The sequence below is a fragment of the Anas acuta genome, chromosome 8 (assembly GCF_963932015.1).
Source record: "Anas acuta chromosome 8, bAnaAcu1.1, whole genome shotgun sequence".
Lineage (NCBI taxonomy): Eukaryota > Metazoa > Chordata > Aves > Anseriformes > Anatidae > Anas > Anas acuta.
In genome coordinates, this window is record NC_088986.1 from 5,516,781 (window position 1) to 5,533,696 (window position 16,916).

General features: G+C 42.0%; 3 protein-coding genes across 5 annotated transcripts; 1 reads left to right on the top strand and 2 right to left on the bottom strand.

Moving 5' to 3' along the window:
* Positions 1-1,586: 1,586 nt before the first annotated feature.
* On the bottom strand, positions 1,587-7,906 carry LRRC42 (leucine rich repeat containing 42). 3 transcript variants are annotated; one of them, XM_068690229.1, is made up of 8 exons: positions 7,765-7,906; positions 6,906-7,393; positions 4,638-4,769; positions 3,433-3,551; positions 2,933-3,021; positions 2,739-2,852; positions 2,497-2,581; positions 1,587-2,076 (listed from the first exon to the last, which is right to left on the bottom strand). In XM_068690229.1, the coding sequence occupies exons 2-8, from the start codon at positions 7,376-7,378 to the stop codon at positions 1,820-1,822; spliced, it is 1,269 nt and encodes a 422-aa protein (XP_068546330.1). In that variant the 5' UTR covers positions 7,379-7,393; positions 7,765-7,906; the 3' UTR covers positions 1,587-1,819. The 3 variants fall into 3 exon arrangements, with proteins under 3 accessions (XP_068546330.1, XP_068546332.1, XP_068546331.1); XM_068690231.1 differs by having other exon boundaries at positions 7,761-7,899; XM_068690230.1 differs by having other exon boundaries at positions 7,652-7,789.
* Positions 7,907-8,043: 137 nt separating this feature from the next.
* Positions 8,044-12,401, top strand: IFT25 (intraflagellar transport 25). Its single transcript, XM_068690233.1, has 5 exons — positions 8,044-8,178; positions 8,375-8,481; positions 9,156-9,224; positions 10,544-10,587; positions 11,085-12,401. Exons 1-5 carry the CDS (start codon positions 8,081-8,083, stop codon positions 11,190-11,192), a joined length of 426 nt encoding a protein of 141 aa, XP_068546334.1. The 5' UTR covers positions 8,044-8,080; the 3' UTR covers positions 11,193-12,401.
* On the bottom strand, positions 11,943-16,459 carry DIO1 (iodothyronine deiodinase 1). The gene is made up of 4 exons (XM_068690232.1): positions 16,129-16,459; positions 14,506-14,649; positions 13,090-13,289; positions 11,943-12,610 (listed from the first exon to the last, which is right to left on the bottom strand). The coding sequence occupies exons 1-4, from the start codon at positions 16,457-16,459 to the stop codon at positions 12,545-12,547; spliced, it is 741 nt and encodes a 246-aa protein (XP_068546333.1). The 3' UTR covers positions 11,943-12,544.
* Positions 16,460-16,916: the final 457 nt, after the last annotated feature.

Consider the following 16,916-nt stretch of genomic DNA (forward strand, 5'->3'; position numbering starts at 1 on the left):
CTGGGCCATGTGCCAATTGCTGGATTCCCCCCGTCCTGTATTTGTCAGTCCTGTCAGTGGGGGATTTGTGCCTCAGAGCTCTGAGGAGAGATGAGGGGGATGAGCACAGAGTGGTAACGTGCCTAAGTCATCTCAGGATAAAATTTACACAACGGTGTGTTTAAAAGAGGAAGTCTGCTGGTCAGCACGAGGAGCTAAGAAAAGGACTAACTTTACCAGGGGTGGAGAATGTAATAAGCACAGTGCTCTAAAATGCCTCTTCTGAGAAGTGAAGCTACACTGTGCTATTTTACTGACACTCTGTGACCTGGGCAGGCCGTTCATGCCAAATCACAATGCGCCTGTTTTCTGCCTCAAGGTGTCAGCTCCCAGCTGCTTTACTGATGTGAAACGGAGAACACAATGCTCCAAGGCTGGCCTCTGCATGCTCAGATGAGCAGATCTCACAGTCGCAGAAGAGCTAGCAAAAGAAATCCACGTTGGCTGCTGAACCGAAAGCCAGCTGCAGGAGGAGGCTTGTGTGTCACAGCCTTCTTCCTCCCTGGTAGCGGTTCTGCTAAGTCACTGTTTGTGCCATTATTTGTCTCAGAAGAGGGCTGATGTAGTCTTCAGTGGATTCTATAAATAGCCTAGAGTTTCTGGGAAAAAAATGTAGGGCTTCAAAACAAGCATAGTTGCATTCTTTGTTTGTAGTCCTTTTTGGAGAAACTTCAGCAATACAGAAACAAAGAGGCAGGGGTTTCCCTCTCATCTCTACCCATTTTTGAGGTGAAGTTCCCTTTCTTGGCATCTTTGTGTTTGTGACTGCCAAGGATGGGCTGTTTTCCTTGTTACTGAATTGTGACAAACACTGAACTGAAGATATCTAAATTGGCACTAGTAGAAGCAGCCTGTCCTTGGCCTTAAAGGGCACAATGATGGCTTCACTGTGCACCTCAGTTTTGACTGAATTCCAGTCCTGTGTTGATGATAAACAAACCTGCAGTGTTACAGCTGTACTCCTGGCTTCAGAAAGACCAAACCAGAACGATTCTGAGTATCTCTGCCTTTTGCAGCAAGCGCGTGCTGTTCAGTGAACACTTCCCTTTATGTTTTAGATGAGATGCAGTTAGCGTATGGCAAGCCTGCACACACACTGAGAGGAGGCTTTAAAGCACAAAGCGCAGGCAGGATTTGCTTGTAAGGCAGGGCATAGTACAGCTGTAGAGTTTAATCTCTGCAGTAACCCAGTTTCAGCTTTCATTTCCTGGGTTAAAAGGAAGGAGATAGGGGACTTCTGTTCTTTGATTTTGTGCAATGTTACCGAGGGGTTTCTGTCTCTGCTTCCCTCCCTCCCCCAGGCCCGTCCTTATCCTGTTTGCTTCCTCCCTTTGTCAGAGCTCTATCAGCACAGCCTCTGCTTTTACAGGCTGAGCCTTCTGTGCTAGCAGCACTGTTAAAGGCCCACTGCACTTGACAAGCACAGCGCAGCTTTACTTCTAAAAAGTTGCAGTGATTATTATTAGTCTTTGGCCCCTGAGGAGACAAGAGATGAGAAGGGACAAGACCAGTATTTTTGTGAACGGTATCTATGTCAGAAGAATTAGTTAAGGATGACAACAAAAACTTTATTTGAAAAAAATTATGTATTGAAAATATACAGTAGTAACATCACCCTTCTCCTGGACTCTAGCCCTCCCCTCCCCAAGCCTACGATAACACAAGCATATCACAGCAACCAGCTTTAACAATACTGGTCTGCTTTGTTACTCCATCTGAACGCCTCTAAAATCCGTTGTCAGCAAGAAAACAACAAACAAAAGACTCGTTTCTTTCTGACTCAGTAGGTATTTAACAAATCCCAGTCCTCCACTGTGAGGCACAGATGCTTCTGTTTGGAAGTCCTTTCTTTCTCTTGTTCAGCCAAAGCTCTTTTTTTATTGTTCTTTGATTCATGGCTGCCTGCAACCTCCTTTTTCAAAGGTGAATGGCAATTTTGAACTTTTTCCTTATAAAACTGCAAGTTTCCAGATGCTTTGGTTTCTGTCTCCTCCAACTTGCATTTGACTGCTTCCTCTGTTCTGCGTGTCTTGCCATCTACAGGGGGAAAAACAAAAAGTTCAGAGTTGGGGGAAAAACAGAATTATGCCTTAAAATGTACACGTGTGTTGCAAATTGTTTTGGCCAAGCAAACCTGGAAATACTGTTTGTTTTACTGAAGCATACATAGGGGAAATTAACATTTTTATTTTGGACTCCAGATTTTAAGGAGAAAACTCAGTTATTAGATGTTGCCCTGAGCCTGCTGTCATACTGAATTTTAAGTAAGTTATCCAGCAATCTAACAAATATATATATATAAAAAAAACACATACAAAAAACCTCCCACCACACTGTAAAGCAGTTGCACAAATGGCTAAAATTGCACATCTGAGATGCTATTTGTACTATAACAATGCATGAAAATATTCCTCCTAGAAAATGATTAAATAATGTGGTCTCTATTCAACTACGTACAGAAGTGCTGAGCTGCTGTTCTGGATCTCAAGTCCTCTTGTGGCTTGACAGCCTCCATAACTGCCTGCTCCCACTGCAAAACTGTCTGAAAGAAAATATGAGGGAGTTAATATTTCTTGTAAAGTTTACAGAAACGTCAACAGAAACATATCCGTTATTATTTCCTATTTAGTGATTTAATACCTCATAGGTATTACATAAGAAACATTTCTAGAAAGTAAAATAGACTTAAAAACCCATACCTGCTCTGCCCATCCCTCTGTTCTGCAGTTACTATGATCAAATTCTTTCAGAGGCACTTCTGAGTGAACCAAGCCTATCTGCGTTTGGATTCGTTTAATGACGGCATTAACATCCTAGTGAAAAGGAAAATGAAGTGGTCAGAAGGAAAGACCATTTGGTTATATTTGTCTGTTAAACTTAGAAGCTCTTTTACCTTGAGACCTGTCCCAGAAATGTCCAAACAGTTCAACTTCTTGAAACAAAGAATGTATCCAATTCCCACATCTGTGATTTTAGGGTTACCTGTAATGTCAGGTAAAGTTAGTTAAGTTGCAAGATGTGGAAGAAGATAGAATACCAAGAAACTATTTGTTCCAAAAGCTAATACTTGAACAAGGGATTTTTGGCCTCTTCTTTGTAGGATGATTCATGTTTGGAAATTGAGTCAAATGTGGTGTTTTTCCTCTAATGATCAAAATACAAGTTTTACAATATTACTTCCCACGTTCTTAGAGACATGTACGTAATTAACATGTAGCTGAGACTTAGAGGTATGACCTGTGCCTTGTGGGAAGCTGGCAGTCAAACCTGGGACTGGGTACTAGGCTCAAAGGAATTGTTAAATTATTTGTATCCCTTCAATATTAAGTAGAAAAAAATCTTTATCAAAAAAAGATACAGTTTGCTTCTAATATTATACCATGAAGCACTTACAAGACAAATCTAATACCAAAAGATTCTCAAGTCCCTTTTTCAATACTCGTACTGGTGCTGTCATTCTGCGAAGGCCCGCATCTGATAAAGCGTTGTCTTTCAAGAGAAGCCTTTTTACACTGGAAGGAGAAATACAAAACAATTGTTTACAGTCACTTTATTTAGACAGCTTTGCAAAATATCTTAAAACTCTATGCAGAAAGTCTGGGCTCATCTTGTGCCAACCCCTCAGTCTACTGAAGGGTTAATAAGAACTTTTTATTAACATTAATAAAAGTAGCAAGAAAGAAGCCTGGGTTAGTAGGACTGACAAATGTTTTTATATTCCTTCTGCTAGCTCAACAGAAGCACTTATTTGAGCAGTTATTCATGGAACTCCAGTGACAAACTCATCCTAGAGCACAAGCATTTGCTAACAGAGACAAGGAGGTTCTTTATAAATTGAAGTCATTTAAATCAGGACTGACAATCTCAACTTCACTCAAAACTGAAAAGAGAAAAACACTTGGCAAAATGGGAGAGGACAGATTTGGCAAGAGATGCAGCAACAATTTTTAGGTAAACAATGAGGTATTATTAACACAGATGAACGCAGGGAAAACATAACATTACAACATTTTTCAAAGTGCTTTGAAAACAAAATCTCATCTCAAAATGCATCAAAGTATTGAAGTTTTATATTAATGTAATATCTCCTAGTTAGTAGCTATTCTGTCTACTGTTTTCCCAATTTTTTTACTTTTCAATCTTCAGTATCAAACATAATAAAATTTATTTTCCAAAGTATTAATTAACTAAACATCAACCTAGTGCTTACACAGATCTCCATCTGGCCTATTGGTTTAGTTAAAAATTTGTCTTATAAAAGTTACCCATTAAAGAAGGAAATAAAAGTGTAAAGCAAACAAAATGCTTAAGATGCATTTTTTTTTTTCCTGCCCAATGGAAATTATAAAAATACACAAGAATTATCTTGCACATTTATAGCACCTTTGAGATTTAGTATGTCCTTTAGAGCACGTTCTTTTTGTACAATAAATTCTGTATTTTGTTTACCTCAAGAACAGGTTTTATCAACAACCGAATTCTTCAAATTTACACACTACTTTCTGTGAAATTTTTCTGTAAAGTCACACCTTGGTTCTTTGAACTGCTTAGTGATAGGAAAAGAAAGTGTCTTTAGATACACATCAAGCAATTAGTACCTAGACAGAGCCTCTTTAGTGAGGTGTTCTAAAAGTTCGTGTTCATCTCCGAGTTTACAACAGGAAAGATCCAAACACGTCAGATCCCGGAAAGACTTAATTTCTTCTAGTTTTTCAGAGATAAGCAGGTATCTGTAAAGAACAAAAAAGCTATCAGTGTTCAGGGCACATAAGAAGGATCTTCAAGTATTCTCAAGTGTCACAAGCAAAAGGCAGTTATTTCTTATATGAATCTGTGTAGAAACTGACAGAAACTGGCCAGCTGTTGTAATTATCTTTTTTAAACTGCATTCTGCACACAACACATCCGAATCCCCAGCCTTCTCCTTGAATAAATATCGTTTTGTTATGACACAGAATAATGGACTAACAATTACAACCTCAATTTGCAAACACCACTGTTAGGGGCCTGTTTTCAGGTTATTACTGTATTATTTCAGAATAATGTAGAATAAATTACTTTAAATCAGATTCACAAATTGCTCTTCCTTAGTATCTAGGTGGCGTGGAGACAAACCAGCATTCACCCAGGTTTCAAATCTATTCTGAATGCATCAGCACAGCTTGCCAAATGGTAAAATTTTACTTTCCACATGTGAAAATACAATACTTGGCTAGAGACGTGGCCCAGCTCACTAGAGTAAGTCCAACAAGATGCCTGCAGGACCCTGGACTCCAACTGGAGTGGTGATTACACCCCAGGCAGTGGTTACTCAGTGGCTTATTTTTTTTGAGCTGCGTTGGTTCCCGGATCCGATTCACTCCGCAGCCATGCAAACATCTGTGCTGGAACTATTCAGTAGGAGGTTTAGAGGTAGGAATGCACTGAAGAATGGCATGCATGAATATGCAGTAACACCCTGCTTGCACGTAGCAGTTACTACCTTATCCCCATCTCCTTTGCTTTTACCTCTTATTTCCATAGCAATACAACCTAATCTCTCCTGAATTTACCTCACAGTCCCCACAGCAAGACATTCTCTGAGGATAACACCTGCAGTGCTGAAATTAGGTGTGTTTACTAATTGCATCCCTCAATGAATGCCTTTTTGCCCATGGAAGTAAGAGCACCTTCTTGGTGCAAGTATACCTACCGAACTACTCCACCAAATTTTAGGAGGCAATATGTGCAGTCAGAGTGCAAAGCAACTCTCAGTAGACCACAGAGGGCTTGTGAAGAGTGGGCTCTTTCACAAATATGATTAATCAGAAAGTGCTTTAGTATCTTACTTCCTGGATTTCAAAGACTTGATGCTTAACTGAGCTTTCTGTAATAGCAAACTATGCCAGAGGTAACTCCACTTCTGAATTAAGCTCATAAAAAGTATCTGTACTAAAAATAAAGAGGGAGTAGGTTTAAGGGATAAAACAAAAGATAATTGACCTCTGATCAAACATTCCTACTGTTCTCAAAACACTCTTGGCACTTCAGATGAATATGCCTGTACTTTGATTCTAAACTGGATAAACCATCCCTTTTAACGTGTATAGATGGAAAATAGTCTCATTACAGTACTTGGAAAGACTTCAGTAGGAGCAAAGCTTTAAAAGCACATTCAATTTTAAGCTTGGTGTTACTCTCTTGTAGAGAAAGAAAACGTGAACACTGAGAAGGTGGAAAAAAAAAAAGCTGTATTCTAATCAGAACCTCATTAAGGTATGTTCAGTATGGAGCTAGGAACCACAATTACCACTAAGGTAAAACCTGCCTGACTTCAAAGGCTCTAACTCTCACCTACAAGACTGTATCTTCTGCTCAGCACCCAAAATGAAACGGGATAAAAAATGAAATGAGTTAAAAACTTATAGTAAATAATCCGAGATGGCCTGCAAGGGTGTATTTTATCTGAACAGTCAGCTAGGCATGTTGAAATGCTTCTAAGTACAATTAGAAAAATGACCCAAGAAATACCCGAGGTAGCATTACACATACAGACTGTTATGCAAATACTGATGAGCATTGTTAAAAAATAGTTGCAAGTTTAAACCTTCATATAAAATCCCCCTTTAGTTTACATGGATTTAATCTATTACCTGTATTGCCTTGGTTCTCAGTGTGAAACCAACAGCTGTGGGCTGTACTTGTTAGGAAAGGAATGGTACGAAGGGAAGCAAGCAGCAGAGTAAGATGAGGCTCAAGTCAGTTGACTAAAAATAGGTGGTGCTATAAGGCCTACATTTTTTGAAAAGTTACTTTTGAGAGAAAGTAAGGGAAAATTTAAGCATGCTAGCGAAAAGCACTAGGTATTTGTTACTGAATGCACTTACCTATTCCGCAGACATAACGAACATAGCACCAAATTGCCATATGCTTCAGTAAACTTCTGTAGAGCTCTCAGTCCTGTAACTGGTTCTGTGAACTTTTGTCTTGCTTCGGCAGCTGAGAAGAGCTTTTCAGCAATCTGCTCTGGGAAACCAATCAACGAGTCAATGTGGTCAACGTTGTCAGAAATGTACCCCAGCACCAGGCTGAAGAGGGACTTGGCCGAGTATCGGAGGTTCCCCTCCTTGGTGTACGTGAAGATGAAGTGATCGGTCCTCTGCCTCCTTGCCCTGTCGTCCTCCCTGTTCATGCAGAGCTCCACAGAAAATCCTCTGGAGAACAGCCTGAAAGGTCTTGCTTTGGGAGGGACATTGTGTATGCCGCCCGCACCCTGGTTTACCACGTGCAGCTTCCCATTTTCACGCACGTATATCGGCCCGGTGTCCAGCCAGCTTTCCGAGTGGAGCCAGCACGACATTCCCCTGGTCCAGTTCTGCAAAAACAAACCGCAGACAGATAAAACACACCTTGAAAAAGACCCCCAAGCCCCGTCAGCGATCCTGGGTGCCCTGAGTGCAGGTTGTCACGTAACCCTGCAGCGCCAGGAGGGCCGGGCTGGGTGCTGCCTGCCATCAACCCACGGACACTGGGATGGCGAAAAGGAGCTGGGGTGTGAGGGGGGGGGCACAGCTGTGCTGCAGGAAGAGGGGAACGAAGAGAAAGAGGAGGAGGAGGAGGGTAAATGGCTGACCGCAGCAGGGCAGCCGAGCCTGACCGAGGAGCCCTCTCCCGGCTCTCAGAGCAGGGTGCGCAGGGCAGGAGCGGTGATGAGGGGTCCGAGGGGGGGGGGCTGCCCTCACCTACCTGCCCCGCCGGGGCCGCCCCGCCGCTCCCTCAGCCGGGGCCGCTCTCGCCGCTCCCATCCCGCAGCAGGCGGGGCCGCGCCGGGGGCGGGCAGCGGGAGGGGAGCGGGGCGCTGAGGGGACGCTGAGGGGACGCGGCCCCGGGGTGGGCTCTGAGGGGGGGGCGCCGCCGCCGCCGCCATTTTCTCGCTCCCCCCCCCGTGAGGGTCCCGCTGCGGCACCGCCTCGCCCGGCCACAACCGCGCTGCTCCGGGGCGGCCCCGCTGCCCGGTACCGGCAGCACCGGGCTCGGCCATCCCCTCCGCTCCCGGTTCCAGATGGGGGCCGCCGACTGGTGCCGGAGCTCGGCGGGCGCTGCCCTCGTCCTGGCCACCTCCAGCGACCCGCAGCACCCCGCCGAGAACATGGCGGACGGGTGAGGGCGGCGAGAGGGGCCCTGAGGGGGGGTCCCCTGGCAGCGCGGTGCCTCTCCTAGATGGAATATTTTCTGCCCCCGCAACGCAAACTAAAATCTCCCCCAATAACAACGGCCTCGCATTCTTTATTTATTTTAAAAATTTCTTTCAAGGCTGCTATAAATACGCCCTGTGTGGTTTTGTTTTTCTCCACAGAAGTTCTGAAACGTTCTGGACGACGACAGGAATGTTCCCGCAGGAATTCATTATTGGTTTCCCTAAATGTGTAAAAATCAGCAAAGTCGCCATCCAGTGTTACTTGGGTAAGGCTTCGTGTGTTGCAGTATGCAGTACAGATTATTCAAAATGTATTCACTTACATGCATGTTCTCTCAGTAGCCTCGTATATTTAAGTAGTCGCATTTAACATGTTAATAAAGGTACAGCTTAACAAAACACTTGTCTTGCATGTCCAAAGTTTTTCATAAATGTGTCAGAAAAAGATGGCCAGTCCGCCCCAGCTGCAATTGTTATTGTGTTCTCATAGCAACCTTGTATTGATCTTCTAGTTAACTTCTGTAGTACAGTGGTGGCTGATCTAATTTTATGGATAAAACCACAATGCTTACTATTTTAATGATTTATTTTTAATACTGATTTTTATAATTATGTATGGCAACTCTGAATTTTATTTTCTAAAATAAGGTGAGGGAAAATGTGAGTTGTAAGATCAAAAGCACTGTTACAAGGTGAGAGCATGGGTACAGGAGCCTGACCGTCAGCAGAGGCTGCACAACACAAAATGAAAACTTGTCCTTGTTTGTCCAACCTGAAACAGGAGTGCGATGGTTTTATTGCAGTCCTAGTCCCTAAACTAGAGGAGCAGTGAATTAGTTAATACTGGTAAGATGCTTTGTAGATGGAAAGTGATGCAATAAATATCATTTTCAATAAACTGCAAAATTTATTTTGATATTTTAAATGCTATGTATTTTAGTGCGGACCTTGAGGATTGAAAGAAGCATATCTGAAGACCCAGTAGATTTCGAACAGTGTGTTGAAAAAGGTGAGATTCTGAATCTGAAGTGGATGGGGTTTTGTGGGAGTGATGTCGATCTGTGCATTTGCTGATTGACTTATTTCAAAGTTTTTGAATAACAAAGCTTTTGGTAGGCAAACCAGGAAGGATTCCAATTGACTTTTATTGTTACTATGTATAGAGATAAGTAAACAAAAATAAAAACTTGATTAGGAGGTTTTATTTTTTTCTTTTTCCTCCCCTAAAAAACTGACTTAGTAACACTAGGATGTGTACCCTGGCATGTTGTACCCTGGCACGTGTCTGAGAACAAGACTAGTCACATTGTCAGGCTTTGGTAGAGCCTTGTGACCTAGATTTCTTCTGATAGTTTCAGTTAATATTGGTTAGGTTTTTAAAATTTCACTGGAATCCCTGTTTTCCTGCAAAAATTCCTTGTAGTATTATACTACAGAGTAACTTTCACAGTAAAGCATTTACATTTTGACCATAGTTGCCTTAAAAATGCCAGTGGTGCATCTTCTGGGGGGACCTATCACTTCTTGCATAAATGATACCAAATTTTTGGAGTTCCACATTGATTTATTTGGACATCAAGTGAGAATATGGACATGTTGGAAAATCACGTTTCCTGTCATGTAGCCTGGTGCTATATATTGCCATTTTCTCAACTTGAAAACTGCATTTTCAGATGGCTAATGGTACACGAATGCACCAGGAAACAATACATTTTCTTCTATTGTTAAATCTTAGTTTTATGCCTTTCAGTAAGTTTGCATAGTGTGTAAAAATTATGCTTATAAAATTGATCTTAGATCTGAGATGTACAGATAAAACCATCCTTTTTATCATTGGTGCACTCTGTATTTTTTCAGTGAGTCATTTTAACTCCATGTCTGTTGAGTATTCAGGTCTGGCTTGATGATGATGTTATTAGACATTTGTTTAATAGACACATTTAAAAAAGTTTATGAACACTGATGTTCTGATTAGCTGTTTGGAGATGTAAAATGGTGTAGAAGGGCTGGAGCCTACTTGTACAATCTTTTTTGTTCCAAAAATTAAAATCAGACTTGCATAGTATAATAGAGTGCCATTTCCTGCATTATTATGTTGTTTTTAATGCCCCTTGGGTGATGTTTTATAAAGCAGTGTAATGAATTATATTTTTACACTGGGATATTGCAAAGAGTATTTGTTCTCTTAAATAACCTTGTAAAGAACAATTTCTGTATGTTGTGCGAGTTCCTGCTCCTTAAACTCCCATGAACTCTGACATCCAGTGAATTTTTTTCACAGCATTGTGCCCTGTTACTCATTATTTGCTGAAAATATGTATTTTCTAGATTTGCAACACACAGAAGGACAGCTTCAGATGGAAGAATTTCCAGTGAGTATTTACAGGATACACCAGCAGTGCTTCATGGAACAGCATGTCTAGGCTAACTGGGTGGAAACCATGAAAAATCAAAACACGTTTATTTATAATTATTGCTAACTCGACATTAGATTTGGGAATTCATAGATCAGGACATAAGACTCCACTTTCCTGCTGCTCCTCTGTAGATTGGGGTATGAAGTTGCACCTAACTACTGCTCCTGTGTGAAGGAGCTCCTTCCAGAAGAATGGTGGTCTTTCCTCCCTGAATTGTTGTGGTGAAGGCTGCAATCAATATTCAGGGGTGGGGAGGGACAACTGTTTTTAATTGGTCTCCTAAAGAATCTCTGAAGCTGGCTAAATTTTTTTAGAACACCATGATTTATGTGTAATTTGGAAACAAACATAGGAACACAGGTTCTTCTAACAAACTTCTGCAAATAGTTTGATAGTTATGTTACTACAGAGACTAAAATTAACTCTTTTTTTTTTTTTTTTGTCTTCTACAGCTTCCTGATTGCCCAGCCACTTACTTGCGATTCATCATCAAGTCTGCCTTTGATCATTTTGTATCAGTGCACAGGGTGATGGCAGAGGGCACAGCAGAAAACACTTAAGTCCAGCTTAAATTTGTACCTTTTTTTTCCTTTTTGTATTATATTTTGATATCTGTATTGCAGGGAATATTTATTATTAAAACTTTGTATTAAAGTGTTTTTCAAAGAAAACAGATGCAGTGTGTATTCACCACTAGTTTAATGTATGTAATGCAGTTAATTGGTAAGCAACTGCACAGATACTTTTGCCAGGGGCTTGTGTAACATTAGTTTTCTAAATACATAGCCAGAGTTCTGTTTGGACAGGAAATTGCAGAAATATATGGAAAGCAGGAACGCCTGTAGTGCATGACTGAGAAGTCTGCAGCTTCCACTCAGCTCAGCTAGAGCGGACACCTCTGAAAAAAGTCAAGACATGTCCAGTTGGTTCATGAACAGAATTAAGAGTCTGTGCTTAGATGTCCTTAATTATAGTAACAGCTGTCTAGCTCTATAATCTGGAGTATTATCAAGAATACTTAAACATAGCTAAATCCATTTAAATCATTGTGTTTAGGTCAGGCTTTCTGAATTTATGAAAAACCCATTTTCCTGTGAGATGTTTCCCTTGCACCCTGAGTTGAATGGAAGAAAATATGAAATACTTAAATGGGAGGCATTACTTCTTACTCTCAAAGAAGTTATTCAAAAGTTCTAAAACTGGAAACCTCATTAACTCAAAAGAAACTGTGCAAGAATAATAGGATGTGCATAAACGTCTACTAATGCTTATAAATAACCGGAGGGGAAAAACAAGCTGGAGCCGTATGATGCTCTTGATAGTTTTTTAATAATTGCAGATCAATCCTTTGTTTCTATAAATATTTTCTAAATTCAGGTCACAGCTGTCTGCGCTTTAAGCTATGACTGTCATAACAAATATTAATAGAAACAAATGTTAATAGAGATTGTCTTATTCAGAAGCTTTCTGAAGTCTGTGGAAGTGAACGTTTAAGAAAATTGGATGTGTACGAGAGAAAGAGAAACTTATTAATGTGAAATTGGTTGTTTTGCATGCCAGTTGACTTTTGCAAATGTCACCACCCCTGAGGTTTATCCTGCATGGTATTCCCTAGGAATGTAAATGTTGATATCCAGTCCTAATAGCTCAGCTACTGTTCGTTACTGCTTCTGGTATAAGTGCAGTAAGACACTACAATGTGATAGATGAGGTTGTACCGATGAAACTTGAAAACCTTCAGACAAATAAATGATGAACCACACTGTAAATGCTCTTTAGATGCATGTGTTATTCCCTGTCTAGGTGTTCTGTTATTTGTATTTTTTTTTAACAGTTATGTCCATGAAAACTTATTCATTGAGCTTTTTTTTATCCAGCTAGTCTTTACTCCGAAGTCCTCTTCTTTCTTTTTCTATTTCAGTTTTTCCAGGATGGCGCGTATTTCCTGGGGGTGATAGTTCCAAGGCCCCACTCCTCCCTGCAAAGGCAATAAAATTATACAGTAATGCTCAAATACACAGAGCAGAAGTCCTTTAGAGCACAGCAGTTAAATCAGAGCAGTGGGTAGGTGTACTTGGGTTTCTTTTGCTTGGCAGCTGTCACATAGGAGGTGGTATGCGCACAGGTCACACCCTGCTGTGTAGCTGGGGCAGGGCCAATGCTGGGATCCTGGAGCTGGGGAGTGTTCCTGGATCTCACAGCGTAGACGTAGCTAGGTTTTCTAATGAGCCGTGGGATAAATATTTGAGCAGGACTGAGGTGTACATCAAATATGTACACTGCAAAGGCCCAGACTGGTTTTACTGCAAGTCCTTTTCTTTTTTTCCAGAGTTACAGTGCATTGTATAATTAGCAACTATGAAATAGAATGAAATACTTGCATAAAATACAAAACATTCTTATTTTAAAAGTTGAGAATCTCAATGTATTGTGCCCGTTATTGTTGATGGGTTTTACCTTGTAGATAACCTTCCCCTCTTGAAGCAGATACAGTCTTTCTGGCAGCGCAGCATATTTTGAACTGCTGAGGTTTTCCATTGTGTCTAAAACCACTGGACATAAAGGATTATTTTTCTGAAGAAGTTGTGCTGCAATTTTTCGATCTTCAAGGCTTCTGTGATTGTTAATAATGATATTGTTTTTAAAAGCCCATCCATCTGGAACAAATGAGAAAGGTGTTCAGCAAGGAACATCTGGAATAGACATTGGGATGGAGATGTCCTGTGTGTCACGTACCAAAACTGTGTTAAAAGAATAATGCAGTTTACTTCTAACACCAAAACTTGCCATGAAATTAAGGTCCCCTTCAGAGTAGGAGAACACCACAGCTTTGCAGATAAGTAATCACGTCTCTTTGTTTGTTTCCCTACTTTAATTTGAACAAACTGCATTTCTTCCTTGCCCTGGATTCAGAAATACTTGATGTATTTTAGCTGAAATTTTCCCACGTAAATCAAGCCTGGAAAGATACCAGGTGTGGGAGATGCATCCCATCCAGATAAAGTTTGACAAAATTATTGATGCAGAGAAGGAGATTTTTAAATTATAAGCTGATATCAGCTGTTAGCTGTTACCTGTTCATTTAGCAGTCGCAGCAATAGTGTTGTTCATTCAGCTTGATTCTACTCATTAAGCCTTTAAAATTATTTTTAGATCTGATAACTGAAATATGCAAGAGAGAAGGCCCCTCCTTGTTTTTTAGAAATATGCAAATAAACATTTGCATATAACTTCCTAGGAAAGAGGAAACAAGTAAAAGATTTTGGTGGCTTGGCTGTCTGTTTCTCAGGAGCTGTAAGAGATGCAGTGTTAGAAAACTTGAAAACTGTAAACGCCTTTTAGAAAACCACCTTAACCCTGGGATAAAAATCTCTGCCAGCATGTTACTTAGTCCAGTGTAGATAAAAGAGTGTGTGCAGTTTGTTTGCTATTTTTTAATTAAAGTCTGCATCCTGTTCTTGACACATTAAAAATGATTTACAAAAACTACACTGTTTTGTTTTTAAAACACTTAACACATGCTGCCATTGCACACTTAACCTTTGTTCTATGAAAGGCTCTTTTCATTTTTGTTCATATTTTTCAAGAGGAGCTCTGCTACAACTGGGAGGAAGTTTTGCACAGATTTAACTATGTGCTTCCCTTCACAGAGATAAGCATCTTCAACAGGAGTATTTCAGTGTGAAGTCAGATGTGTGAGTAAAATCGTTGGAGAATCAGGGATACAAACTGGTGCCTAGATTTGGTGTGGCCACTTTTGATTTTAGGAAGATTTCTTTGCTGTTTGTAGTTAACTCCTTTGCTAAAATGTTTTTCTAACAGGAATGATGCATATCTGAAGTTCAGGTGGGCACTAATATGTTTGTACTGTACCTGCTGCATGAGCTTCTTCGATGTAGATGATAAGGAAATCTGCTATCGAGCTGAAATCTTTGACGAGGTTGTTGAACTCATCAAATTTTAACATAAATGAAGGTCAGGTGCAGCTTCCAAAATTCAGGATTAAAGGCCGGTTACCTAGAAGAAAAGCAGGGGACACTTTGGTTAAGTTGGTGGTGGGAGAGAGGCAGCAGAATGAATGTATCACCAAGTTTCTATGCAAAACAAGCACAAAGATGCTTTCTGTCCCTTAGCCTGGCACTGACCAGAGCAGGATCCAACAATGAGCTTAACCAAGGAGGGGCCTTTCTGTGCAAAGCCCAGTGAAGACAGAAGGTACCCGACAGATACACATCTTGTGCCTTCCCCATGACAACCATTTCTCAAGTCACCAGCATTTTGGGATAGCAAGCTGCTCTAAAATGGATATACAGCATGTAGAGCCTGGCAGCCTCCGCAAGAGCTTTCGTACTAAGGACTTTGAATACTATTCAGCATGATCGTTTGCAAGGTTTCTAAACAGACAGTGATTCAGAGATGGACATCTAAGCACAGATTCCTAATTCTGTTGACCCAGCTGGATGTCTTGACTTTTTTCAGAGGTGGCAGCTCTAGCTGAGCCGAGTGGAAGCTGCAGACTTCTCAGTCATGCACCACAGGCATTCATGCTTTGAATGGATTTCTGCAATTTCCTGTCCAAACAGAACTTTGGTTATGCCTTTATTAAACTAATGTTACACAAGCTCCTGGCAAAAGTATCTGTGCAGTTGCTTACAGATTAACACAGGGTGTACCCACGTGTTCGCATCTGCATAATCGATTGCAAGGCCTCAGTTTAAGAAAACTTACAGGATTTTTAGTCCATGGCCATGCTAAATTATCTCAAGCATGTTCAAGATCTTCATTCTGGCTGGGCTTAGCTTCAAGAAAGTGCTGCCAGCATATTTTGCATCTTAAAGAATCTAATAGCGGGGGTACCTTCCTGTAGATACTGTGTACCTCGAATTGTGCAACCCTATTTTATATATAAATAAAGAGAGAGAAGGATTTAATGCCTCCCATGGGGACAGACGCTGCTGCTTAATGATTAATTCCACGTTCTGCAGAGATCTCGGTGGGAGGCAGCGGACAAAGTACAAAGCAACTTCTGCCTCATTTCTAGCTGCTTTAAATCTGCAAAAACACTGTGTGCTTTCTAGTTTCTAGGATCTATTCTGGCTTTCGGAGCTGGCATGGGACTTTGTGTATGTACAGGGAATGGCAGCCAATGGTCGTGACTCACTGCACCCGGTTCTGACTCTGGATCTTCTCCCCCTAAAACAAATTATCGCTTTTGCTGTCAAAAGGAGGTATTTCCAGACAGAGCCAGCTTTTGCAAGAGGTTCACGAGCGTACTGCCGTGCAGGGATGTTGTATCCAGGACAATAAGCAGGTTATTTTAGAAAATCAAGAGGCAGGCAGCTGGCATGAGAGCACACAACACAGCAGAGCAGGCTGGCGGCGTTCATCTGATGGGAAAGATGCAGCACGTTCCCTGATTGTCCCTGTCCCCTGGCAGCCTCTTGTCCTCACCTACCATTTTAGCACACCCAAAGCATTGCAAGGATGATGACTGACCTCGCATGAAGTCGAAGAGGTGCTGGATGTCCCCCTGGGATGTCACCACTGGCGTGTTGGGAGCAGGCCGTCCCTCGTAGGCTTCGTCCTCCAGCCTCTTCCACTTCACCTTCAGCACGAAGAGTAAATACTGGAAGCTGAAGAAGGTCGGGCCCCAGTTCTCGTAGCTGAACTTGGGGTTCTGGTTCATTCTGCTCTTCTCGCCTTGTTTTAGGATGTGCCTTTTCATGGCGTTGGGGAACAGCACCATCAGCGTTTTGCCGACGACAACGCTCGCGGTGACGTGCAGAAGAACGAGGGCTTTCTGTAGCAGCAGCCTGACGCTCCGCATTGTGCTGCAGGTGAGGGCTTCCGATGGGAACGCAGCGAGGCAGCAGGGGCAAAGGTAGCGAGGTGGGGAGGCAAGGCGTTCACGTGGCCCGAGGCATTTTGGCCCAATTTCTGCCTGGCCTGGCCCCCCTTCACCTCCCTGTGGACTCCACGCATCTGGGACCGAGGAACCTCCTCTGCCTGCACCAGGGCAGGGCTCCAAGGTGGGCTGCACAGCTGCAAGGCTTGTTCAGGGAAATCGTGTGTGTTGGTAACGAGCTGGGCTGCTTTGGGATGTTCTCCCAGATTAAAACCAAAAATGAGGGGAATGGTGCCCCAGGGCTGGGCCTGTCAGCACTGAGGCACTTAAACCTACTCCTCCAGGCTCAGGAGCCACTGATGTCCATGGTGGGGGCCTCGGGGGTGATGTGGCCGGTGGCACTGGGGCAGCGTGGTGTGTGCTGTGCTGCCATGCACTG

Coding starts and splice junctions, on each gene's coding strand:
- LRRC42 (XM_068690229.1), bottom strand. CDS start 7,378: ATGTCGTGCTGGCTCCACTCGGAAAGCTGGCTGGACACCGGGCCGATA. Junction 4,770..6,905: donor TCGTTATGTCTGCGGAATAG/GTAAGTGCATTC, acceptor TGTTCTTTACAG/ATACCTGCTTATCTCTGAAA. Junction 2,077..2,496: donor AACAGCAGCTCAGCACTTCT/GTACGTAGTTGA, acceptor TTCCCCCTGTAG/ATGGCAAGACACGCAGAACA.
- IFT25 (XM_068690233.1), top strand. CDS start 8,081: ATGGGGGCCGCCGACTGGTGCCGGAGCTCGGCGGGCGCTGCCCTCGTC. Junction 9,225..10,543: donor CGAACAGTGTGTTGAAAAAG/GTGAGATTCTGA, acceptor TGTATTTTCTAG/ATTTGCAACACACAGAAGGA. Junction 10,588..11,084: donor TTCAGATGGAAGAATTTCCA/GTGAGTATTTAC, acceptor TGTCTTCTACAG/CTTCCTGATTGCCCAGCCAC.